This window comes from Nothobranchius furzeri, chromosome 2 (genome assembly GCF_043380555.1).
Source record: "Nothobranchius furzeri strain GRZ-AD chromosome 2, NfurGRZ-RIMD1, whole genome shotgun sequence".
Lineage (NCBI taxonomy): Eukaryota > Metazoa > Chordata > Actinopteri > Cyprinodontiformes > Nothobranchiidae > Nothobranchius > Nothobranchius furzeri.
This window is the reverse complement of record NC_091742.1, coordinates 24,169,375-24,197,317: the sequence shown is the minus strand read 5'-3', so window position 1 is coordinate 24,197,317 and position 27,943 is coordinate 24,169,375. Positions and strand designations below refer to the sequence as shown.

The window sequence follows — 27,943 nt, the reverse complement described above, 5'->3', positions numbered from 1 at the left end:
TCAGGCTTATAATAGTTAAGAAATTTATTTCTACACAATTTAAACAAGACTTACTTTAAACACTCTGTGCACTGATGAACAAGGTGGAATGAGACGTGAGATGAATGACCCATATGTGTGGAATGTTCTTATCAGAACCTCGTATCCGGAGAAGCATTTAGTTCTGAGTGGGAGTGAATGTTTCGCTCTAAACTTTTGTTGGAGATTTATAACACACATGAAACGCCATCTGTCAGAAGCCTCCATTTAGATCCAGAATGTCCAGGTGCTTAGGACCCTCCTTGGTACGGAAGTCGGTAGAAACAGCAGCGGTGCCGACCAGTCTAGTCTCAGAATGCTCCCACGTCACAACAGGTTATTATTGGCATCAGCGAGACCCTGAAGGGGTCGTGAGGTTCAGTTTTTATTCTGAAGGAACCGTTGTGGTCAGGCGTAACGTGCAACAGATTTTATCCAGCTTGTCGAGGTTCTTTCGGCTGAAGAGGAAGTCCAGATGGCCGGTCCGAACTTCTCTAGAATGCTTTGAACTAAAGAAAAGGTGGCGTGGGATAGTTTTTATAATTGTCATGTTTTGGTTTACTGGTAAATCAGAATTTGACATGCAAAAGAGGGTTTATACAAACACCACAGAAAACCACGACTCGCGTCAGAAACGAAGGTTCTGATTGGATCAGACAAAAGGAAATGTGTTGTGTGACTTTACTCTGTGTCATCAGTGTCTAGTGCAAATGTCCAGGATTATAATAACTTGTAGAATACTACTTATCACAGAATTATAATATCAAGTAATAACACTGTCATTTTACAGATTGATTGAACATTGGGCTCACATTATTATTTGCAATAACAAACGTTGTTTAATTGTGTATATATCAAAAGAGTTCTCCGTCTTGTCTTGAGCTGTAAAGAGGTGAAGCAGTTCAGATGAGCAGAGGCATGAAAGGTCTTGGCCAATATCTCATGTAGATTAGGCCTGCGTCAGAGACATTATGTCTCCACTCGAGCAGACGCAGCAGATCATGACCTTTAGGTCAAAAACAGGACATTTCATGATGCTACAATGTTCTGTTTTATGTTATTTCAACTAGAGTTTGAAAATTATTTTACACCAAAAACCTGCGATTAACACAAACTTAAACATGACTTTTCAATGCACAATGCATACTATTTTTTTTAGATCGTATTAAGTATTTTGATGTGTCAGATTTTAGTCAGCATTCACAATGTGGTGTTGTTGAATGTTTCAAATACAAGCATTCATCAGGATTCTTGCTGAAATTAGAAGCATATGATGTTGTGCTGTAGCTTTAGGCACTCTTTTTCTGTGCTTAGTGTTTTTGGACTTTGTGCAAAGAATTGTATTGATTATAAGAAAATGTATGAAAGGATTCCATGAAGTGTAAAGGCATTTCAGGTTTTCTCTTTTTTTCCCACTGAAAGTCTGTCTAAACTGTTTGAAATAAGTATTGACAAAGATGCAGAAATCAATATCCTATATCATCTTGATTTTCTTTTTTAAAAGGAGCTTGAAGCTGCAGCTTCATGCAGTCCTGGAAGATACAATGGATAGTTACGCTTCTTTCTAATGTGTAACCAGCATCACGATCTTTCAGCACCACGGACAGAGAACACACCAATGCAGTATAGTTTAGATCAGTGCTTTTCAAACGAATTCCAAAGAAACAAATCTGATTTTAGGAAAAGCCAAATGATCAGAACAACTAGATATAAGAAATTATCTTTCATTACATCTGTCAGACAGTTTTTCTACAAATGATTGCCTGTGAGCTTAAACTGCTCTACATTTACAATTTAACAAGAATTTAAAGGGACATTATGGAAGTTTGACAGCCAAAACATGTATAGAAATAATAAATGTCTTCTTCATACATTCTCCTGCAATGCCCTGGTCCTGTAGAATGAGCCCTGGCATTTTTACTATGATTGCCTGTTTTTCTGTAAAGTCACAGAAAAAGAGAGATGCTCGGGTCGAGCAGGCTGCTTCACGTTCACGCTCAGGCATAGCCCGTAGCATTTGCTATCCATAGATTTAGCAGCAGAAAGAGAGGTAGTGCCAACTCAGCCACTTTGTCGCTGTTCCTAACGCCTAGTGATGAACCTAGCTACATTTTCTTCTAGATATTTCCTGCAAATTAGCAACAAAATAGCCATTTTTACTCCGAACCATTCTTTGAACGTTGTTTCAGCTGTCATAAAGTATATAAATGTTACAGATACGATAGATGTCACTGGCGCCTTAGCTCACCTAGTAAGATGTCAGACTTTCATGCAGATGACCTGGGTTTGATTCTGGATGTGAACATAGTTCATTTTGAGTTTATTTTTTACATTAATGGTATATGTTTTTACAGTAAGATGCCCAAATTTTTATTTGAGATTCGTCGAACGGCATTGAATTCACAGATAAAAAAGATGTGGGTTCAACTTTCATTTTGGAACAATTTTTCAAGCAAGGGAAGGGAATGATCTGAGCATGCAGGAGGACTGACCCATCATAAACCTTTGTCGGCTGTGCTGAAGAGAAAGGTACAGAACCAAATTATTTAATTAATTAGCTGTGCGTTCTCCTGTCCTCTGTCTTCCTGGCCACACACACACACACACACACACACACACACACACACACACACACACACACACACACACACACACACACACACACACACACACACACACACGGGGCTGTCTCAGCTGTTATTTACGTTAAGGAGTGTGCACGTACAGCATGCGCGCCTCGTGCACGAGCCTACTATTGAAGCTGCCGTTACGCTTTTGGCCTGAGGGGGCAATCACGAGCATAAAAATTCAAAAGTCCCTTAAAGTGAAGTTTCCAAAGAAGAATCCACACATTAAATAAATAAACAGAAATGACAGTGACTGAAGCCATAGGTTGAGTAGCAGATGCACTGGGACAAATAATTAAATTAAATCTTGTGTGAAAATAGAATCTGCTGCCTTAGATGAGATGCTTAAACTTACATATTTAAGGTTGGGTCACCAGGCTGAGTAACTGGGACGTTGTTGTCAAAGATGCTTGTGCTTTGAGTTAAATTGTAGTTTCACATTTTCACTTTTCACAACACAATCTGTCTTTGGGAAAGTTAGAAATATGGGAACCCATGTGGAAGTGAAGAAAAAAAGTCTACTTACTTTTAAAATGTCAGTTTATGTCTCACATTCTTTAGTTTTCACATTTCGATAAGGGCAAGGCATTATCACATAGCACCAACATCATTGCCCTTTCTTTTATAATGGCGTTGGCAGAACACACTGTTTTATTTCTCTCTCTTGTGTTCACAGAAATGCATTTTAATGCCTGTTAGCCTTTAACTGTCTACTTTTTCCATGAAGCCAGACAACCCAAGCGGACCTCTGATGTGTCACATGTCCACTGGCTGTCAGCTTTGTCCTAGTTACATTTTACCTCAGACCAGGATCATCATAAAAAGTACAATTTATTTTAAATAAAGACTTATTGTTATAGCTAAAACTAATTTTAAATGTAGCATCAAGGCATTTATACTCTAATGTGGACTGGGTCTGGATTGACTTGCCAATGAGTCCAAGCTAAAGGAATGAAAATCTATATGCTATGTTTATCTAAACCTCTGTTTACTATGCACGGTACATTTGCATTGCTTTTGAATGCATTTTGAGTTAGGAACTTGCAAATCCATCATCCAAGAGTCACTTTGGTGGGAAGTCAGTTCTGAGTTTTGTTTTTAGCCGCATCCTTTGAACCCACGAACAACAAACCCTTTGCTGTGTTAATGAAGTGTTTCAACTCAGCTACTCTAATTACTCTGTTTCTCTGCACCTCTCTTAAATTTGATAAGCATGGCCGTGTTCTTTTTTCGTTTTCTTCACACATCTCTGACCGTCTGTACAACTCTGCCCACAATCCGTACAGTGTGACAGATGATCAGTGATGATAGGGCGAAGCCGGGTCCATACTGAGCCTCATTTACAATAGTGGTGTAGGCTGAGCCGAGCATGGGAGTGCATTACAGAGTGTAATCAATATGCTCTGACAACTCCTGATGTAGTAATATGCATGTGCTGCAGCCAAAGCATTTCAAGCCCTCACACACATGGCTGACCCCACGGATGAGCTGCTTCTCAATTATACCGTTGAAAACCTGGACGCAGGGAAATGTCTACATATTCAAAAAGCATGAAGCAAGAAAATATTAGAGTTGAGTGTGTGACAGTGCAGTGTTTACCTATCCTCATTGGTAAATGCCACACAACTCACTCTGATACGGTGAGGAGGATCCAATATATTTGATTTCACACATTAAATAATATGGGTATCATTTGCATCAGAAGGATCTGTTCCATCATAAATAATGCTAGTGTCAATTTTAAACCCGTACTGATGAATAATTTTAAACGGTCCGTGGATCATGTTCGCAACTATAGATGTTGCTTTAATCCTTTTGATACTCGTTATAATTTTATCATCTTCAGATTTACTGTTTTCCTTCTCTTTCATTATTTACATCACAATCACCAGAGCGAATCGTGATGTAAATATTGACTCAGTTTGGTGCAAACCCAGGCTAATGTAACACATGTTGGCTGCGGAAGTAGAGTCTGCAGCTGTTTCTTCATCAGACATCTCTACGGGATGTGAGTTGTTAAATGTTCAAATGATCGTTTTGTGTAGGAGGTAATTAGGAACATGTGTTTGGTTTCAACTGGTCTAAAAGTAGAAATGTCACAGGGATTTATTGCATTTAAAAAAATAGCCTGGACTTCACGTCTTTAATACCATTCCCAATAAAGTTATCATCTTAACATTGACTTAGAAGTTTTAGAATTCCCACTGTCCTGTTTTAGACAACTAAATTTCTTTTTTGATGGGAAAAAAAGTAAAATGACTTTCTTATGGGTGACAGAAAATCAGGAAAATGACCCCCAGCTGTTGAACATTCCATTTTTTTACATTGATTGTCAAATGTTGAGTCTCTGCCATTGGCAGCAAAGCCCTCCTGTCACACAGATGCTCCAATCTGTGGTGCTGAGGTTTGCTTTTAGAGCCAAATCCAATTTATTCTCCAGGGATGGTGAAGGTGGATAACGCTGTCTCACCAGTCTGATGCCAACAATGTAGCTGGAAATTTGACAGGGAGCTGTTTGTTGAGGACATACTGTCTAAGTTTACACATATCCTTGTATGGGCCCAAGCAATCTTGTGTTTTTCAATTTCAGTGATGTATTTGGTTTGGGAAAAAGTCTTTTTTTTATGTCGTCGTTGTCATCTTCCTCCGCTTATCCGGGTCCGGGTCTTGGGGGCAGCATCCCATCTAGGGAGCTCCAGACCGTCCTCTACCCAGCCACCTCCACCAGCTCCTCCGGCAGGACCCCAAGGCATTCCCGGACCAGATTGGAGATGTAACCTCTCCAACGTGTCCTGGGTCGACCCGGGGGCCTCCTGCCGGCAGGACATGCCCGAAACACCTCCCCAGGGAGGCGTCCAGGAGGCATCCTGACCGGATGCCCAAACCACCTCAGCTGACTCCTTTCGATCCGGAGGAGCAGCGGTTCTATTCCGAGTCCCTCCCGAATGTCCGAGCTCCTCACCCTATCCCTAAGGCTGAGCCCGGCCACCCTACGGAGGAAACTCATTTTGGCCACTTGTGCCTGTTCCTCATTTTTTAACCTACAGTGCTATAAAAAGTATTTTCCCTTTTGTGGATCCATGAGACAAAAATGGAACTTTCTTTTTGTGTTTTTCCCGTTACACCAGGTGTAATCTTAACACCACATTACAGAAACAGGAAAACACGGTGGTGGTAGTGTGACAGTCTGGCGACGGAAGTGTCACCAAACAACACCTGTGACGCTCTGATGAAGTTGACAGATTTAGAAGCCAAAACTGACAGCTCAAAAGTTTAAAACAAAGCTTTGCATTCATTAATCCTGGAAATTTAAGGGGTTTCTAAATGGACAATTCTGCTCTCTTCCAGAAACTCCTGAAGGGGAATGTCTGACCTTTGACTTTCTCCATGCTGGAAACCCCTAAAACATTTCTGTAAAGAAGAGTCAAAACTAACAGTGATGTGGAAGATAGATTAGCAGGTGTGACAACCATCAGGTTTATGGGGTTAATCACCTCTCACATAAAGTTTAGGTATTTTTTTGAACGCTTATTGAATCAAACCACCATTTCAAAAGTAAAGTATCTATTTTCTCTGGTTATTTTTGTCCAATTATCAAACATTTAAGTGTTAAAACGCTGCTCAGATGTCTTTCATCATAACATGAACTTGTGTTTGCAGTTTTTGAATCGCACTAAAACAATGAAGCAATTATCAAATAACGCGTTTTTAAAAGACCCACATTTTATTTTTTGTCATGTTTAAAATACGGATGTTCCGATCAAGTTTTTTCGCTCCCGATCCGATTCCAAGTCATTTGATTTTGAGTGTCTGCCAATGCCGAGTCCCGATCCGATACATTTCAGGAAAGCATTAAAGGGACTTTATGGAATTTTGAATTTTTATGCTCGCAACTGCCCCCTCAGGCCAAAAGCATAATGGCAGCTTCAATAGTAGGCTTGTGCACGAGGTGCGCATGATGTACGTACAAACTCCTTAACGAAAATAACAGCTGAGACAGTCCCTTGTGTGTGTGTGTGTGTGTGTGTGTGTGTGTGTGTGTGTGTGTGTGTGTGTGTGTGTGTGTGTGTGTGTGTGTCCGTGTCCCGGAGGACAGAGGACAGGAGAATACGCAGCTAATTAATGAAATAATTTGGTTCTGTACCTTTCTCTTCAGCACAGCCAAAGGTTTATGATGGGTCAGTCCTCCTGCATGCTCAGATCATTCTCTTCCCTTGCTTGAAAAATTGTTCCAAAATGAAAGTTGAACCCACATCTTTTTATCTGTGAATTAGGGCTGCAACAACAAATCGATAAATTCGATGAAAATCGATTACTAAAAGCGTTGGCAACGAATTGCGTCATCGATTCGTTGTGTCGCACAACTCTTCTAAAAGTGCGCCCCCCCCCCACCCCACCCCCCCGCCCGCCGTTGCGCGCAGACCAGAGCAAGTCAGATCAGCGCGAGGGAGAGCCGGCAGATCAGCGCGAGGGAGAGCCGGCAGATCAGTGCGAGGGAGAGCCGGCAGATCAGCGCGAGGGAGAGCCGCAGATCAGCGCAAGAGAGAGAGCCGGTACCGGCAGATCAGCACGAGGGAGAGCCTGCAGACTTGCGCTGCTGCGAACCGGTTCCGCAATGTTGCCAGCGATCCAGGCAGCTGCTTCCAGCGCACGGTCCATTCTCAAAGTGGCAAAACCAAAAAACTATAGTTAGCACACTATCGTTCTTGTCTGCACATGTTCTCTATTTTCTGTCTTATTTGTGCCTGAAGCGCGCTACTGCGGAGCTCATCACCTGTGCTGTGGTGATGAGCTCCGCACGCAGCATCGAAAACGCGCTTTGCGGTCAGGAGATCCCTTTGATCTGCTCAAAAGTAACTGATGAGGTGAAAAGGTAAGAATCCAGGCAACAAATTTTCTGGAGAATTATGAGGAGATGCAGGAAGATGAGAGACAGACAGGACAGGAAAATAGTTAAATAAAAACAAGAAAACAAGACAAAGTGTTGAAAAGTAAAATGTAGGTAGACTTATCTCCACTGCACGTTTTTACCTGTATAAAACAATAAGTTATACACATGTAATATTTATACATCTGATACAATTCAGATCACCTTCAAAACTCAGTCACACACAGGGCCGTTTCAAGACATTTTGGGGGCCAAGGCAAAATGCCCCCCCCCCCCCCCCCCCAATAACTGGGCTCCCCAGAAGCCTCTGTGTAATTCATACCCTCTCCAGGAGTGTTAGTTATACGGTGTTTATAAAGTCCCCTCAGACATTACTGACATGTTCTAATATTATCAGATGAAAAACTAAATTATCAGACATGCTGTCTCATCTGCTTCTTTTCTAAACTTGCAAAAAGTAACAAAACAATTTGAAAGCCACTATTTGTGGATTCTCTGAAAGTTTCCATGGAGTGTGTGACAACTTATTTTTTCATTGATCCTATCGTCTAATCTCACAGCTGAAACAAGCATCCTTAGTAATCTGTAAACAGGAAGCTTACCGATGCTGTAGTAAAACAAAAGGTATAATAATTTATTATTAATAAAACCTTGTTGCAGCACTAAAGCATAAAAATGAGATTTTGCATTAAATATGCAAAATATTTACATATGAATTGTTTTAGAGCCCTTTTATTGGTAGAATCTGATATTAATTCAGTTCTTACAAAAAATGGGTCCCAACATGGTTTGTGTGGCGTTGCCATAGTGTGACGTCATAGGCACAGATCCCCTGTCCTCTTGTTTGGAAATGGAAATGTGGTCACCCTATATTAAACAACCTGTCCACCCGGGCTTTTGCGCTGCACAGAGACGCTTCGCTGCCTATGACTTTGAACGTCAGTTGAGAGTCAGTCTCATGCAGACTGACCAATGAAGAGAGGGCCTCAAGTTAAGACCCTCTCCTCATTGGTCAGTCCACACGAGGTGGGTCAAAGGTTACTCTGGGCGGGTTACGTGTTGTCAGGCATTCAAGTATTGAGTATATTTACTGCATATTACAGTAAAATATTCTGTATGTGACCACATTATGGTGATCCTCGGGTCGTGATGATGGAGCCCTTGAATATTGTTGCCCAGGGTACAACAAAGTGTTAATCTGGCCCTGGTTCCGCCGTCACATTCCCGCAGAAACTGGTTGATCACACCGGGGCCAGACTACTAGCATGTGGTTTTACAACCACAATGTCCTCGGAAGCAAAAACGCTTTTAAAAGGGAGGGAGGAGTCCTAACTGTTGCTGCAGGCGTGTTGTGTGAGAGTGCAGTTATATACTGGTTAATATATTTTTGGGTTCAGTTGCTTTCATGTGGGCTAATGTGAGTCTATTTGGGATCATTGGAATGATCAGCAGCATTTCTTGATGTGACTTTATGGCAGTTGCCCAGGGCATCATCGCAAGGAGGATGGCATTCATTTACTTTTGTTTTATTTGGTATTTTTTCAGTCATTTTTGGAAATAGTGATCAATTTTGATTAATTCACAGCCTATGTTTAATTACATTTAAAATAAATGTCAACAGATGAGATCAAACAAAACAGATGAGAATTGCCCTTAAGCTGTTTAACTTGGACCAAGCATTTTAGGTCACAGATAGTTGTAGCTTAGGGTCTCTGTCTATACACCTTATAAGACAATTTAGGTGATGGCATGTTGTTTTTCTGCTATTGAACTGTTTTCTAATAATGTTGTGTTAAATAAAGTGAAGGAAGGAGAGAAATAACGTTTCCCTAGCAGTTTTTAAAACTTTCCCCATGTAATCCGATTAATCGATTAATCATATCGAGACCCCATCCGATTAATCGATTATCCAATTAATCGTTTGTTGCAGCCCTACTGTGAATTCAATGCCGTTCGGCGAGTCTCAAATAAAAATTTGGGCATCTTACTGTAAAAAATATACCATTAATGTAAAAAAGAAACTCTAAATAAACTATGTTCACACCCAGAATTAAACCCAGGTCTTCTGCATGAGCGTCAGACATCTAACTAGATGAGCTAAAGCACCAGTGACATCCTTTGTATCTGTAACATTTATATCCTTGATGACAGCTGAAACAACGTTCAAAGAACGGTTTGGAGCCAAAATGGCTATTTTGTTGCTAATTTGCAGGAAATATCTAGAAAAAAGTTCTACAGAAAGTAGCTAAGGGTCCTCAGAAATGTAGCTAGCTTTGTCACTAGGCGTTAGGAACAGCGACAAAGTGGCACTGCCTCTCTCTGCTGCTAAAGCTACGGATAGCAAATGCTACGGGCTATGCCTGAGTGTGAACGGGCATGAAGCAGCCTGCTCGACCCGAGCAGCTCTCTTTTTCTGTGATTTTACAGAAAAACAGGCAATCACAGTAAAAATGCCAGGGCTCATTCTACAGGACCAGGGCATTGCAGGAGAATGTATGAAGAAGACATCTATTATTTCTATACATGTTTTGGCTGTCAAACTTCCATAATGCCCCTTTAAACTAAGAAGAGAACACATCCAAGTTGTCCTTTGTGTTTAGACTTTCACTTACCATATAGACCCGAATATAGGATTGGGGGGGGGGGGGGGGGGGGGGGGGGGCATGTACCCCCCCCCCCCCCCCACTTTTTCCAAAGTCAAGTTTTGACCCCTGCACTTTTTACCGTCCAAAAACAATATTATGCTATTTTAAATAGACACTGGTTGAGCTCTAGGACCAAGCGGGAAACAACCGTTTGTGTTGAAGCCCATGCTGATTGTGTTCCCCCCACTTCTAAAGTCAAAAATACGTCCATGGTCTTGGAAGCGGGGGCCATCCTATATTCAGGTCAATACTGTATTTAGGAAGTACACCGATTAAAAAACATGTTTATATTATGAAAATATTTTTGTTGCTCTATAAAGTTGTTTACTCACTTAATATGCAACTGTATTGAGCAATGCGTGTTCCCATGATGGAGCAGCCAGGCGGAGCCTCGGCAGGCAGGGTAACATTTCCCTGCATGACACCTGTAGCTCCAGTGCGCAGCTCCGAGGCTGCAGCAGAACTAGAAACCTCGAGATTTGCTGGCAATTTTTCATTGTTCATTGGTGTAACTTTCTCTGTCAGCTGACTCCACATTCTTGTCTGACTTCACTATGAACTGGGACTGTTAGAGGCAAGCTGGGAATAAATGGACAATGATTCACTTTGTTGATGCCCAAAGGGAAACGCCGTAGACGAAAGCAGGCTGTTTGAAGGCGGCGCTGGCAGAATCATGAGCTCTATCCTTTCCAGCATGTTGAATGCCCAGTATGCACACATTACAAGTATCTGTAGCTCTGCCTTTGCTGTCCGGTTTAAAATACAACCAAGCTGAAGACATTTTAGCTGTCCTGAGGAGCCTGCTTGCTAACAGTTGCACCTTGGTGTTTGAGTCCCTGCCTGCTGAAAACTAACGTTAAAGCGACAATAGTTTTTCCCATTAATCTCAGGAAATATCCATTGAAATGTTGTTGAAAATGAATGAAAAGATGCCCAGTTGTTGAAAAATATTGGCGGTTTCATTACATACAACCATACAAATCAGGTGTAAAATACATAGGAGCAGGTCTAAGTTTCTGGCCGAAGCCGTATTGGATGCCATGCAAGTGATGAAAGGGAATCTGATGTTCTTGTTGTTTTGCTGGAGGCTGCACTCCTAAAGGTCTTTGACCCTAATGGCCATCTGTTGGTAAGGTCTTGAACACAAAACCAGTGCTTGCTTGCTTGCAATGATTTAGGTATCTACTGCCCCCTATCTCCAGGGAAAATACACACTGTCTCTTTAACCCCCAGAGACCCACGGTTGTAATATGACATCAGATTTAAGTCTACAAAAATATTTTTTTTCTTTTTAAAACCACATTTACTGTACATTGCTAATAGGTCCTATTGTTCAGTTCTGCAACACTATTGGCTGTTAAAATGTGCAAATAGGCCCGTTTATCTGACCTCCTAGAACAACATGTGAAAGGTTAAAAAAAGATTTTGCAGTTGTTTTCTAAATTTGGGTCTCTGGGGGTTGAGGTGTTGGTTTTGTACTCTTGATGAAGAGAATTTTTTTAAAACTAAAACTAAGCCATTTTTATTCTATTTGTAAATCTCTATTTAAATCCGATTTATTTCTCCCGATCCTTTGAAAATCACGTGATCGGATCGGAGCATCCCTCGTTTAAAACATTTTATAATTCATATTTATTACAATAAAAAGTAATTTCTTGGTTATTTTTATCATCTATTTCATTTATAAATTAACTTCTTTAGTAATTAGAAGGATGAGGAAATAAAAACCCTAGTTATTTGTATTGTGTTATAATTAAACCCATAAATGTTCCTTGGGGCATTGTGTGTGTGTGTGTGTGTGTGTGTGTGTGTGTGTGTGTGTGTGTGTGTGTGTGTGTGTGTGTGTGTGTGTGTGTGTGTGTGTGTGTGTGTGTGTGTGTGTTATTAAAGAAGTGTTTTATAGCTCAGAATAAGTAGAAAAGCTTTAAGTGCCAACGTTTTGCATCAAACCCACAAGGGCTGCAACTAGCAATCAATCGAATTGACCGTATCTAAACATTTGCAGCAAACTGTATCATTATTTTTCTACTCACATATCATTTGGAACCAAATCTCAATTAGCGGCACATTGATCGGTGATGTGACTCGATAAAGATGTTCTCTCCCCACTCGAGTTTAGACGGAGCAGAGCAACATTCCCCATTTTAGACGTTCCTGAAAGTCAGTGGAAGCTGAAAAGATAAAAGGCAGATCGGAACGTTATCCCATTCCTAACGTGTAGGGCCTCATCCCAGATAATGAACTTGTATGGGATGTTGTAAAGATGTAACAGGATCTAACTGACTGTCTCTCAGCCCATCTGCGATGTGTTCAAAGCTGCTTCTGTCGCCCTTATCCTCTCCTTCTTTCATCTTGAACCTGTCAGAGCGTTGACGTCTCAGTCTGTGTAGGCCCAGCCCGAAATCCAACTGCATTAATGTCTTTTTTCCCCCCCCATTTGTTCTCCACATCTCTTTCCGGATATGTTATGAGCAGTTACTGTCAGCTGAGTATCAAGTGGCTTTTAGGAAAACTAAACTGGAAATTAAATAGTAATGACAGTGGTTTTAGCTCGAGCTTTGGGCTAAGGGAAATGGCGGCACAGGTCTTCGCTACTTAAGGAAATGTGTGACTATTTGAATGTAAGTGCCCTCATTATGTATGCTCCAGAGAGGGTTATTTGCCTTTGTGGCTTTAAGCTTAATGTTGTCTGTGTGGAGAATAAGTGTGTTTTTATGTGCTTGTGAGTGTGTGCAGCTGCAGTAGCTGTGATAGCAGCTGAAGTGCATTAATTATGGGTGTTTCCCTGCTTTCCTTCAGGACTGATAGCATGCTGCAGAGATCCTGCTTCATTGGTATGAATGGCATTAGTGCTTTGCTCAGCTCAAGCCCTGGGGTCTTGTTTTTAAGCCCTTTTTTTGTTTTTAGTGGCAGCCTTGCATGAAGCCCCCTCATTTTTCCATCTTTACCCTCCCAACAGAATTCCCCACCAGTGTATTCAAACAGAGAAGGGGCAAACAAGAAAGAGGGAGAGAGCGGGAAAAGCCAAACGATGCTTTATGATTAGCATCTGTGTTAGCGCTCATCAATCTGTGTAGCCTTTAAACAAGCAGGACAAGCGTGACGGAGCATTAGGCTAACAAGCTGAAGGAGACAAACCGCACGGGCTGGTATCAGGGAGGAACGAGCGGTTAGAGCGCAGCGAAGGAAACACTCCGACTGAGAGTCCCCACGCAGCATCAGGGAGGAGTGTCGCTGAGCTCATTAGCATGGCAGCCAGGATGGAGGTAGAACCACGTCTGCTGTCGGGGCTGCCGGGAGAGGCCCACACAGGAAGCTGCTCCTCCAACATGAAAGCCAAGCTGCAGCCTGGAACTCCTTGTAGTTCCTGTTGGATTTTTCTTTTAATTCCCTTCTCCTTTTTTCACCATTTTGTACTCCACCTCCTAATCATATCCTGCATCCGCTCTCTAAGCCATCTCGTCCCCTAACCTCTTCACTAATCATGGACGTTGGAGGGGAATAAATGCCGAACAGCTGCTAGATTTGTCAGGGGCTGTTCATGTGCAGCAGTGCTTTCACAGCTCAGTAGAAATTGATTTTTTTTCTGTGGTTTACCTAAAATAACTTGGTTCCCTGCTCAATCTAACCTCAGTTGGGATCCACCAATTTTGTTCAACTGAAAATAGACACAAACCCTTAAAGAACATTTTCTTTATTGACATTTTAGGTACAAAATATTGACCTGTGTTGGTTACAATCAAGATTATCATCAGTTGGTTTAAGTCGTGAAGACTTCTGGGTTAAAAAAGCTCTTTAGTTGACTTTTTCTGACATTTTGACTTCATAAATCATCAAACTGAAGCAGAGAGAACTGACTGAGCCTTTCTTTGGGATTAATAAAGATGAATAAGATCGCTCAGGGACATGCTGCCACTTTTACGGCTCACCTTAACAATTCCCTGCAGTCAGTTCCTATTTTTAAAGGAACAATAACTTTGATTACAAAACAAAGGGAAACGTGTGTTTGATTCCATAAAACAAGTCTAAAAATGTTCTCATGAAGTTCTGAACTTCTACTTTTCCCATCAAAACCCATAAAAATGTTAAGTTTAGTGATAGTGCTATAATGTAAAGGTGTGGTTACTTGTCTATTCAATACATCTGCAGTGTTCTCAATACCTCATGAGTCATTTAAAAAGCGGAGATGTTGCAGTTCTGAGATGCAGAAGTTTGCTGATGCACAGGTGGGCTAAAAACAGCAGGATTACTCAAAATTACTCAAACTTATATTATTATGGCATATTAATATTGTTGATATGCACACAGCTCACTTCTGATTGGCTAACAGAATGCATTCTTCCATTTTACAAATTCACTATCACCAAGACACTCTCCGCTGTCTCTCCTCGCTGCAAATAAATAAATAAATAAAAACATAAATACACAGCCTTCTTTTTGGCGGGTGCGAGCCAAGATGGGCAAGGCCATTAATGCAAGTTGACAGTGTGACATCACAGTGTGAGGATTTTCTAATCCTAGCATTTCACCATCTATTTTCTAGTCTCTCCTCGCTGCAAATAAACGAATAAACAAAAAACATTAATAAACAGCCTTCTTTTGGGTGGGTGCGAGCCAAGATGGGCAAGGCCATTAATGCAAGTTGACAGTGTGACATCACAGTGTGAGGATTTTTTAATCCTAGCATTTCACCATCTATTTTCTAGTCTCTCCTCGCTGCAAATAAATAAATAAATAACATAAATAAACAGCCTTCTTTTGGGCGGGTGCGAGCCAAGATGGACAAGGCCATTAATGCAAGTTGAGAGTGTGACATCACAGTGTGAGGATTTTTTAATCCTAGCATTTCACCATCTATTTTCTAGTCTTTCCTCGCTGCAAATAAATAAATAACATAAATAAAAATGCCGTCTTTTGGGCGGGTGCAAGCGAAGATGGGCAAGGCCATTAATGCAAGTTGACAGTGTGACATCACAGTGTGAGGATTTTCTAATCCTAGCATTTCGCCATCTATTTTCTAGTCTCTCCTCGCTGCAAATAAATAAATAAATAAATAACATAAATAAACAGCCTTCTTTTGGGCGGGTGCGAGTGAAGATGGGCAAGGCCATTAATTCAAGTTGACAGTGTGACATCACAGTGTGAGGATTTTCTAATCCTAGCATTTCACCATCTATTTTCTATCACAAGCTAACTGAGGAGATAGGTGTAGGAGACCGTTTTCATGTTCAGCCTGCATGAAAAACATAGAGTGAGCGATTATAATCAGAAATATTCATTAAACACCGTTTTTTCAGTGTTACACACCTTCAACCACTAGACCATTAAACAATGCTAACTAAACTGGAGGATATTTTTTCTGTATTACTGTCCTATAAGTAATTATCATCCATTCAAAAGGGACAAAGAGTTTTCCCCGTTCAGAACAGCTTAGCAGGAAATTCACTAAAACCCATATAAATTTGGCTTAGAATAATTACAGTGAACACATTTAGCTTCTACATGGAAATAACCCAATAAAGCAGTGTAGCTAATCCTATAAACCCTTAAAATGTGCCGGAAATGCCAACAATATGAACTTGTGCATGCAGGTCTTGACATTTGATGTCTATAAACTTTACTGTTTACCAATCAATAAATATGTTTTTGAATTATTTCATTATCTTTAAAATAAAGCTGGACTATCACTGTTTAAAATGTCATAAAAGTTTATGCAGTTTACTTCCCAGCCTGTAAATCAGATAAGATGAGTCGGCTGTTGTTGAAGAACATCTATTACTGCCATAAAAAGACAGAGGAGGAGCGCGACTAAATGGATAAGAAGAAATACATAAATATGTTTTATTATCTGTAACTTTGGGTCAGATTATGTGATACAAGAAGGCAGTCCAGCGCTGCACAGGGATTTTAGTTTTGATGCGTTTGGTTCCTTTTTCTAAAACAAGCGTCTTCTTGTCTAAACGAAGTTATTTTTAAAGATATGTTGTAAGATTGTGTTTGTGAGGTAGTTGAAACACAACATCAGCATGCAGGAGACTGAGATTTTGAGTCAAATTGCATAAAATCATCAAGGTTCGGTTAAAATAATGTGACTCTTGCAGGCAAAATATATTCCATCAAGAAATTTCCGCAAATGATACCAGGTGAAGCAGCGAATAAGGTCACGGAAAACCCTCAGACAAGCTCCTGCTGCAATGTGCTCTTAGAACATCTTGATTAAGGATAATATTTAACAGGTTTTATGATGTTTTGCTAATTTATCTTATTAAATAGCATTGTGCATGTTATAGTGGTTAAATCCAGATAAAGGAATGACATAAAAACAAAACATGCATCGACTTTCCTTCCACTTTGTGCTCATTCCTGGTTATTTGTCTGCTCTGCTGCAGAGTAAGCGTTTGCACAACGCTTTTGGGAATAGCTTAGTTTTAGTGCGACCATCTTTTTAATCAATACACATTCTACTGTGCTTAACCACCTATTCCCTCAAAAATTAGCAGAACGCTAACGTAGCTTTGTGCCTTCCCCTCCACAGCACCTCCGACCGTGCGCATCATCCATTCGGGGCACGCCTGTAATGTCGAGGAGGAGCGGCACACGGAGAGGGTGTACACCATCAGGGAAGGAGAGACACTGGAGCTCACCTGTCTGGTGACCGGACATCCTCGGCCACAGGTACAGAAGCTTGCAGCATTTTTATGATTTGACAGAGTTAACTTCACAATGTTCTTGCGGGACAAGGTGGTAATTTGGTGTCCATCTGTCTTCATCCGCATAAGAGTCACCATGTAGCTCTGCGCTAAACCAGCTTAAAAAGTTTAATACGTTAATTATTGACGGTTTGGGTCGCGCCGTGCACCTGCGTGTTGATAATAACAGCCTAATGAGAATGCAAGAGCAAAGCAGCTGAAATATCTGCCAAAACACAGCGTAATGAGTGAGAAACAGGCCATGGCAAAAAAAAAAAAAAAAAAAAAAAAAACTCTAGGTCATGTGAAGCCACACGGGTGCTCGGCAGCTCAGAAAACGCTTTTATCAATCCCGCAGTTCCAGTTGTGATCTACTGAAAAACAGATTATGTTTGTTTTTTGCTTTCATCATCAGATCTAAGAGAGTTAATTAAAAGAAGAAAAAAGTAAGAAACACATCTTGTGTTCTTTGTTTTTGAACATTATATCCAATTTACAAAAAGTCATCCGGCTATCAGACTTAGTTCTGGCTGGATTTGCACTTGCTAACCTTTCTAACTGCACAGCATTTGCCCCAGTTTCCAGGAAGAACTCCACTCATTTGCATGAAATAATAAGAATCATCCTTGTGATCAATAAGCAGGGCTGCTGGTGTATGCACACACTTGCCCTTTGTATGTCAAAGCGACGAGCATATTGATTTTTGTATTTTGATTGTAAAGGTGAGGCCTTTTTAAATGAGCTAGTATCAGAAGCACAGCCTAATGTTCATCTAGAAGGTGGCGGTGGACAACTCTGTGCTCATCATTCCATTCTTTCCTCTTAATTATGTCTGTTTTTGTAAAAGTGAGCAGAATTGGGAAAGGCAGAGAGCGGGAGATCAAAAGCTCTGTGAGGATGAAGTTAGGCAGGATCTGCTTTGAAACACGGTCATTATGATCCTCACGCAGATCCCCCTGGCATGGTGAGTGTCTCCTCTGTGTCTCTTTGGACTTTGGGTTACATCTGTCTGCTTTAGCCCTGTCTAGGACTCACAGGAGACACGAGGGCCGAACACACTTCTTCTGAGTCACAAAAAGCTGCAGTGTGGAGTCGCAGTGGACTGAATTTCGGTTTTATGATAGGTGAAACATTTCTTTTAATTATCATTCAAAAGATAATTTCAAGGTAAATTCAATTTTCAATGAAAGTAGACAATATTCTTTGGGATATTTTACCGTTCTGGCACAAAGTTACATTTTAGAACTAATTTATTCTCAGCTCTGTCAAAGGTTAGACTTTTAAGATAATGCAGATTCAATAGATTATATTTTTATTGCACATCTTTGTTTTCTCACTGATCTGTTCAGTTGCTTGTTAAGCCTGAATGTTCATTAGCCAATCACAGGGCAGCAACTGAACACATTCAGACATCTACATGTGGTGAAGATGACCTGCTGAAGTTCTTGGTTTAGGAGAATGAACAGAAATGTCCTCGAGCAGGAGTATCAAACATTTTCAAGACAAAGGCCCAAAGCATCAAGTTAAAGGTGTGGAACACTCGTTAAATTAATACATTTACAGTAGTTTCTAGTAGGAATTAATGGCTTGTAAGTCGTACTTTGAGGGGGAAAAAAAGCTCCGGTGCACCAGATTCAGGAACTAGGAGAATACCAGATCAGGACGCTTATTTCCTAATATTTGGACATCTCATCTTGGATTGGATAACAGCAATGTAACTCTACCACTGGCTCTGCTCTACAATGTTGAAATTCTATCTCCACAAATAACACAAGCCTGTAGGAGTTCTGCTGTGTCGTGGAGTTGCTAATGCTAATGGTCAGCTTCTACTAGCCGAGACGTTATCTGCTGTGTCCTGGGTGCTAAACCAACAACACCATAACCCATCATGAGCCAAGATAATAATAATAATAATAATGCATTGAACTTATATAGCGCTTTTCTAGACACCCAAAGACGCTTTCACACACTCTCACATTCACACACTGCTAGTGATGGTAAGCTACTTGTAGCCACAGCCGCCCTGGGGAGGTCTGACAGAGGCGAGGCTGCCATTTGGCGCCGTCGGCCCCTCTGACCACCACTAACACAGGCAAGTTGGGGGAAGTATCTTGCCCAAGGACACAACAGCAGGATACCCCTGGCGGGAGCCGGAATCGAACCCATGACCCTCCAATCATGAGGCAACCCGCTCTCCCTCCTGAGCTACTGCACCTCAAGATGGGTGAGTTTGTGAATGTTAAGTGACAGTTTGACATACATCTGTCAGGATTTTAAAATCCTAAATTTTCACCGTCTATTTTTTGTCAGAAGCTAATGCAGGAGATAGGTGTAGGAGACTATTTTAATGAAAAACTCAGAGTGACCGATTATAATCCGAAATAATCTGTTAAAACGTTTTTTTTTTCAGTATTCCGCACCTTTAATTGTTTACATGGTACACATAAATGTGATTTTTACAATACAAAAAACTACAATAATTTCATGGTTGTTTTTTACATTTATAAATCTCGCAATAAGTCAGAAACAGCCAAACTGGTAAACATGTTAACATAAAAATGTTAGAGAGTCTCAATCAATTAATAGTCAACAGGAGAGACACAATTAATCATTCTAGAAATGCAAATGGAGACCGCACAAGATCACTGAGAGGGTTGCAAATGGCCCCCAGTCTGCACATAAGACATGCCTAGTCTAGACAGCATGCTCAAATAACCACAGGTTTTAATCAAGGTACTCAGGACATCATCTGTGAAACACATAGCTGATATAAACCGACACAGAAAGAAAGTAACAAAGATATTGAACCATGATGAAGCAGATGGACTCGAGCAGCAAAAGAGCAAACCCAGTTCTGTCAGCTAAGAACTGGATGACCAGAACTGGACCATAAAAGATTGGTCCAATGATCATCATCATTTAAACATCTATTGTTCAGAACCACATTGTACCAATCATCCCGTTACTGTGGACTACCCTCAAGTCAGTATCAACCAAAATCACTGAGGAATATTTCCATCATCTTGGCTGATCAATGCCCCCAAGACTTATGGAGGAACTAAATAGTTTTGCTTTGCTTTTAGCACCCCCTAGTGTCAGTTTGTAGAACCAAAACCAAAACTTATCTCCTCGCTGTGCGTTCATCTGTGTAATGATTTCAATTACATGTTATTTAATAAGCCATAAGACAAAAGATTCCATAGCAAATATGAAATCAACCTTATGGACCTGTGAGGTTGTTTTAAACCAGAAGATTGGAACTTTTTAATGCAGGGATTAGATAACCGCTTCGTATTCACTCAGAGACAACAGAAGAGAGAGAGTCAAGTTTAAAAGTTTAAAGATTTATTACTAAACAAATTAAACTAGACTAACTTTAACACTAAATGTAACTAAGGTGAATGAGACGGAGAATGGTGTAATGTGGAATGTTGCTCAGAACCAGCAAATCCAAAGAAGCGATTAGTTCTGATGGCAAATGAAGGTTATGTCTTCACGTTAAGCTTTGATTTGGAGATTCATAAACTCATTTGACGCCATTCTGTCGGCCTACATACCCTGCTGGAACTCCCCGCTAGATCAGGAATGTCGAGGTCCAGCTTGACCTTCTCTGGAACCGAAGCCGGTAGGAAAAGCAGCGGTTGCCGACCAGACCAGTCTTTGAGATACTTCCAGGTCACGACAGTTTTGTTGGCATCTAGTGAGACCCAAACCTGGTTGTGATGGTTCAGCTTTTATTCTGAAAGGAACCGTTGCAGCAGGTGGAACAGCAACAGATTTTATCCAGCTTGTCGTTGGTTCTTTCGGCTGAAGAGGAAAGTTACGGATTGGCCACTCCGACAACTTCTCTAGAACGCTTTGAACTGGCGTTAAAGATGACGTGGGCATAGGTTTATACTTCGGATGTTTATGTTTATGGTCGAATGAAAAGATGACAGATTTACCAAACACCACCAAAACCACGCCTCCGTCAGATCTGGCAGATTCTGATTGGATCAGTAAAGCAATGTGTCATGTCTCTTAACGCTACGTGAGATCAGTCCTAGTGGAAACATTTAAAGTCATATTACTTATTATATTCTGTAGGATTACTGTATAATAAAGTAATTAATATTTTGATTTCACAGATTGGTCACATCTTATTATTGACTAACACTTTGTTTGATTAGCTTTATTAAAATAGAGTTCTTTGATTTATTAAAAGGAGAGAGTCCATTCTTCATTCTTCTCTTGAGCTAGAAAGAAGCAGTTTATAAGCAAATGCATGAGAGCTTGAAGCCATATCTCATGCAGACTAGTTCTGTGTCAGAGGAGAGGGGGAAACAGTCATTTCATTCCGTTACATTTGTTTAACACCTTAATCTGGGCAGCAGTAGCTCAGGTGGTAAAGCGGATTGCCTCATGATCGGAGGGGTCATGGGTGCGATTCCAGCTCCTGCCAAGGGTATCCTGCTGTTGTGTCCTTGGGCAAGACACTTCTGCCAACTTGCCTGTGTTAGTGGTGGTCAGAGGGGCCAGTGGCGCCAAATGGCAGCCTCACCTCTGTCAGACCTCCCCAGGGCGGCTGTGGCTACAAGTAGCTTACCATCACTAGCAGTGTGTGAATGTGAGAGTGTGTGAAAGCGTCATTGGGCGTCTAGAAAAGCGCTATATAAGTTCAATGCATTATTATTATTATTAATCTAACAGCTGAAATGTTTCCCAGCCTTCCTTAGTGTCTACAGGAGCGACTCATCACTAGATTAAACAAATCAGCTGGGTTCATGACTGCAGTGCCAGGTATGTCAGCTGAATTGTTTTTAAGTCCAACAAACTGGACCAGCAACTGTGAAGTTGATAATGTGGTATTCTGGCCTCAGAGGGCGATAGGTGCTGAGTTACCTTTCATTACCTCCGTAAAGGGTCATTTTAGCACATACTGGCTCAAGAAAATTATTTTAAACATGAAAAAGTTGCAAAGTATCCCTTTAAGGCAGTTCGCAAGGCAAAAAGATTAACCCCAGTTGTAGCAAAATGTACCTATTAAAGTAGCTGGTAGATTTACATTGCAATGGTATACTAACCTGGATTCTGCCAAATGTTTCCTATTTCCTATTTTTCTCTGCAACCTCCCTTTAACTGAACTGCTGTGTTGCAGAAGCTGCAGGTTTTAACTTGATTTCATGATGTACCATCCATCCATCTTCTTCTGCTTATCCAGCGTCAGGTCACAGAGGTCCAGGATGGAAACCGACACATCCCGGTACCCAGCTGCAGTCTTCGGCATTGTGACATTAATATATCAAATCATTATCGTCGTCGTCTTCGTCCGCTTATCCGGGTCCTGGTTGCGGGGGCAGCATCCCAACTAGGGAGCTCCAGACCATCCTCTCCCCGGCCTTCTCCACCAGCTCCTCCGGCAGGACCCCAAGGCGTTCCCGGACCAGATTGGAGACGTAACCTCTCCAACGTGTCCTGGGTCGACCCGGGGGCCTCCTGCCGGCAGGACATGCCTGAAACACCTCCCCAGGGAGGCATCCAGGAGGCATCCTGACCAGATGTCCAAACCACCTCAACTGGCTCCTTTCGATCCGGAGGAGCAGCGGTTCTACTCCGAGTCCCTCCCGAATGTCCGAGCTCCTCACCCTATCTCTAAGGCTGAGCCCGGCCACCCTACGGAGGAAACTCATTTCGGCCGCTTGTATCCGCGATCTCGTTCTTTCGGTCATTACCCAAAGCTCATGACCATAGGTGAGGATTTGGACATAGATCGACCGGTAAATCGAGAGCCTGGCTTTCTGGCTCAGCTCCCTCTTCACCACGACAGATCGGCTCAGCGTCCGCATCACTGCAGACGCCGAACCAATCCGCCTGTCGATCTCCCGATCCCTCCTACCCTCACTCGTGAACAAGACCCCGAGGTACTTAAACTCCTCCACTTGAGGTAGGACCTCTCTCCTGACCCGGAGTTGGCAAGCCACCCTTTTCCGGTCGAGAACCACGGTATCAGATTTGGAGGTGCTGATCCTCAGCAAATCATTATCTTAGACCTAAATGTAGACATTTATGTATGTTGGAAACTCACAATCAGTATCCAATTTAGACTCGTCAGTATAATTAGCATGCTTGTTTCTGAGAAGAGAAAATAATCTGAAATATAGCGAGAGATTATTTGTAATCAGTGTGTAAAACTGTAAAATGTAGAGGTGCAGTATGCACTGAGAACCTTACTTTCAATTTAATGTCGTTCTATATCAAGGCAATAATTATCCATACTCATGCTGTCATTTCTCAACTGAAAATGATCCTCATTTAAAACTCGTGAAAGGTGATGATGTGTGTTCCTTCCATAAAGCTAGGCTTCTGAATAAAACATAGCGATTAGAGCATAAACAGTGAGGTGATGGAACAGTGGTGATGGGAAAGTGGGAAAATAAAACCTGCAAAATAAAGTGTGTCAATGAAAGCAAGTGGTTATGAAGTTCTTTGACCTTAAGAGATGGTAGTCTATCTTCTTTCAGAATTAATCTGGTTATGTCTGTTTTAGTTTTAGGCTATGATTTCTGGAAATAAAAACACAAAGCGCCATGATCTTTACAGGTGCTGGCCAGTAAATTAGAATATCATCAAAAGGTTGAAAATATTTCAGTAATTCCATTCAAAACGTGAAACTTGTACATTATATTCATGCAATGCACACAGACCAATGTATTTCCGATGTTTATTACGTTTAATTTTGATATTTATAGGTGACAACCAATGAAAACATCAAATCTGGTATCTCAGAAAATTAGAATATTCTAAAGGCCAATGAAAAAATGTTTGTTTCTCTAATGTTGGCCAACTGAAAAGAATGAACATGAAAAGAATGTGCATGTATAGCACTCAATACTTAGTCGGGGCTCCTTTTGCCTCAATAACTGCAGTAATGCGGCGTGGCATGGACTCGATCAGTCTGTGGCACTGCTCAGGTGTTATGAGAGCCCAGGTTGCTCTGATAGTCGTCTTCAGCTCCTCTGCATTGTTGGGTCTAGCGTATTGCATCCTCCGCTTCACAATACCCCATAGATTTTCTATGGGGTTAAGGTCAGGCGAGTTTGCTGGCCAATCAAGGACAGGGATACCATGGTCCTTGAACCAGGTGCTGGTGGTTTTGGCACTGTGGGCAGGTGCCAAGTCCTGTTGAAAGGTGAAGTCTGCATCCCCATAAAGTTGGTCAGCAGCAGGAAGCATGAAGTGCTCTAAAACTTCCTGGTAGACGGCTGCATTGACCCTGGACCTCAGGAAACAGAGTGGGCCAACACCGGCAGATGACATGGCACCCCACACCATCACTGACGGTGGAAACTTTACACTGGACCTCATGCAACGTGGATTCTGTGCTTCTCCGCTCTTCCTCCAGACTCTGGGTCCTTGATTTCCAAAGGAAATGCAGAACTTGCTTTCATCAGAAAACATAACTTTGGACCACTCAGCATCAGTCCAGTCCTTTTTGTCCTTGGCCCAGGCGAGACGCTTCTTGCGCTGTTTCTTGTTCAAGAGTGGCTTGACACACGGAATGCGACACCTGAATCCCATGTCTTTCATGAGTCTCCTCGTGGTGGTTCTTGAAGCGCTGACTCCAGCTGCAGTCCACTCTTTGTGGATCTCCCCCACATTTTTGAATGGGTTTGTCGTCACAATTCTCTGCAGGGTGCGGTTATCCCTAGAGCTTGTACACTTTTTTCTACCACATTTTTTCCGTCCCTTCGCCTGTCTGTTAATGTGCTTGGACACAGAGCTCTGCGAACAGCCAGCTTCTTTAGCAATCACCTTTTGTGTCTTGCCCTCCTTGTGCAAGGTGTCAATGATTGTCTTTTGGACAGCTGTTAAGTCAGAAGTCTTCCCCATGATTGTGGTGCCTTCAAAACAAGACTGAGGGACCTTTTAAAGGCCTTTGCAGGTGTTTTGAGTAAATCAGCTGATTAGAGTGGCAGCAGGTGTCTTCTATATTCAGCCTTTTCAGAATATTCTAATTTTTTGAGATACCAAATTTGGAGTTTTCATTAGTTGTCACTTATGAATATCAAATTTAAATGTAATGAACATTGGAAATACATTGGTCTGTGTGCATTGCATGAATATAATGTACAAGTTTCACGTTTTGAATGGAATTACTGAAATATTTTCAACCTTTTGATGATATTCTAATTTACTGGCCAGCACCTGTATGTTCTTCAGTCATGGCTGTTGCTGCTGGTGACTCCATGGCTGCCTGATCAGCTCAGGTATCACTTACTTCTCACTCATGTTATAAAATTGTACTGAAAGGTTTGCAAAGGTTCTAACTTTCCTTATGAGAAGCCAGGCTTTACTGTCATGTTGCCTGAAATTTTTACACAAAAACTGTGGTTGTATATAGTACGCTTAAAAATGCTGTAGAGCAGGACTTTTCAATTCCAGGCCTCAAGGACCGGTATCCAGCACGGTTTAGTGGTTTCTCTGGTCCAACACACTTGATAAAGTGGCTGAGTCAGTGTTGCCAACTGTTTTTGACTTAAAGTAGCTGAAGTCCCCCCCCCCCCCCCAAAAAGTCACTAGATGTCGCCAGATGACGTCACGTGCTAATTTGCATATGGTGCAATGACGTCATTGGTTTGCATCATGACGTCACCGGTCTTGTAGAATAAAACAAATAAAATCCGCCTAATTTTATTAAAAATTGTTTTTTTTAAATATTTTATTAAAATGAACTCCCCATAGAATACAAAACAGCAGCCTTTAAAACATCAAGGAAAGATGGCACAAAAAAATGGAAGAGATATTTCTATTTTGTCTGAAGAGAATGGAACTCGTAAACACAAAAATATTAAATTGATAGGAATGTATGTATGATTGAATTAAAATGAATTTTCTCTTGTAGTTTTCAAGTGCCTTGAGATGTATTCTTCTGTTGTGATTCAGTGCTGTATGTTGACCTAACACATAATATATATATTTTTGATTTTTGTTTGGTTTAGTTGTTTTTAGTACTTTTGTGTAAAAAGAAGCAGACCGTATTTAGTATTCAGAAACGTTACATGCAAACTGCCAATGACCTGAGGTGTTTGTCTTACAGTATTATTCTGTTTTTTTTATAAAAGTTTTAAATGTACTACATTATTGAACTCATCATAGAGTTCCAATGTTCCTTGAATGCACCACAAGTGGTGCGAGAAGCCATGTGTGCGTGCGACGCTGCCTGCCAGTGCCAGCCGAGCTCAGCTGCCGAAATGCGGCAGGATGGCAGAAGGAGCGGTCGCCCTTTATGTAGCTCCGGTGGCTATCTCAAATAATGGACTTGTGAAAACCCACAAAAGGTTTTGTTGGTCAATGGGGGTAGCGTGATCATGCTGCACGCACATGCGCAGATCATTTTCTTTCTGATCCTCTGGAAGGAAGGACGTCCTGTCGCTTCAGATGCATCTCTAATCTGCAGGTAAAGTCTGCTACAAAGTTGTAGTCAAAGTAGCTGGGGGGGGGGGGGGGGGTCAGAAATGTCGCCAGATTTGTCGCTAGGCGCTTTTTTGAAAAAAGTTGTTAAGGGGGTCTGAAAAGTCGTTAGAAATGGCGACAAAGTTGCTAAGTTGGCAACACTGGGCTGAGTCACCTGTGCAGCAGCTCATCAGGCTCTGCAGAAGCCTGTTAATCACCTACTAATTGAAATCAGGTGTGTTGAAATAGGTTGAAAACTGAAACGTGCTGGATAATGACCCTTGAATAGCTCTGCTGTAGAGTCACGTCGGGCATTAGAAACTTTATTCAATTTCAGCGAGTCACAAAGTGAAACAAATATAACTTTTGGGGAAATTTGGGGACGATGTTAGTGGGGGACGATATTGCTAACAAATTAAAACTTTATTTCAGGGAATTTGGCAAGATTGGCACAAAATGTTCTCAAGTATACAAACAGTGTTCATTTCATTTTCTTTTTTGTGACTTATTAATTTTCGTAGACAAAAAGGAAACAAAAACTAAAATAGAAACTTATTTCAAAGCCAAGATATGACTCCTATTGATCAAGACTTTTGTTGACAACAAAAGACGACAACAATTGACAATAATGAAAATCCTATCAAAAAATAGGTAAGATAGAACCCAAAAGAACCCATCAGAGTCCGGAGCTGGAAGCTATTTGAAGCTATTTGAACAAGCTAACCGTCACATTTGAACAATTTATGTCTAAAAAGAGAAAAAAATGATGTCTGGGACGAGAAGCATTAGATGTGACGATCTGAAATGTATTTGCTTGGTAAGTACACATCCGATGTTGGTCGGAGCAGGAGGAGAGGGGGTTATTTGCTGCAGCCGAGCTGAACTTGTGCAGTAACACATGTAATCGTTTTATCGTTTTTCTTGCCTGGCACTGCTACGGCCGATATTATTAGCGTTCAGTGTACTAGCAGTGTTTTTGTGAGAAAAAAATGTTCAGGCAGCCCTACTTGGTAAACAAAAATGTGCTGGATACCGAACCTACAGGACCGGAGTGGAATACCCCTGTTTTAATGTATAACTGTGTCATTGGCATAACAGTTCAAAGCAAGACCATGGCAACTGATTACTTGGCCGAGGGGGAGGAGGTAGGTAATGATGAGGATAAGACCAAGAACAGACCCCTGAGGGACTCCGCAAGTGACAGGGTGTGAGTGTGATCTGGAGAGAGATGCACTCTAGTTCCAAACTCCTTCTGTTTACTAAAACTGTTTACACTTCAGCCAACCTGGAGCCCAAGTGAACCTTTAATAAACTGAAGGGATTTGTCCAAGCATAACACTGCAACAACTTAGTTTACAAACTATGCTGTGTAATCCTTCCCATGTATCAATATGCACACTTCTTGAATTACACAGACACCCCCGTAGGCCTTCCCTCCTATGGGAGGTCCTGGACTGTGTCCAGGCAGGCAGCAACATCCTAACAAAGGGCCTCTTAGTTGGTTTCTCTCGCCCACCCACCCAAAACTGGAAGAAAAACAGAGCTCTAATAATAAAACCAAGCATGCATGCAAACCCCCACACAAATAATCAACCCTCATGGTTACAACACATTTGTCTTCCCATTTACTTGTCTTCAAACTGT

At 41.4% G+C, this 27,943-nt stretch overlaps 1 protein-coding gene across 5 annotated transcripts in view; it reads left to right on the top strand.

The window, feature by feature from the left end:
* The window catches only part of LOC107378081 (MAM domain-containing glycosylphosphatidylinositol anchor protein 2), a 342,732-nt gene that overhangs the window by 90,795 nt on the left and 223,994 nt on the right, over window positions 1–27,943 (top strand). For all 5 annotated transcript variants that reach the window (XM_070545140.1, XM_054748447.2, XM_054748448.2 and 2 more), the window contains exon 2: window positions 16,714–16,853. In XM_070545140.1, the coding sequence (XP_070401241.1) occupies window positions 16,714–16,853 (140 nt within the window). The remainder of the gene's footprint in view (window positions 1–16,713; window positions 16,854–27,943) is intronic.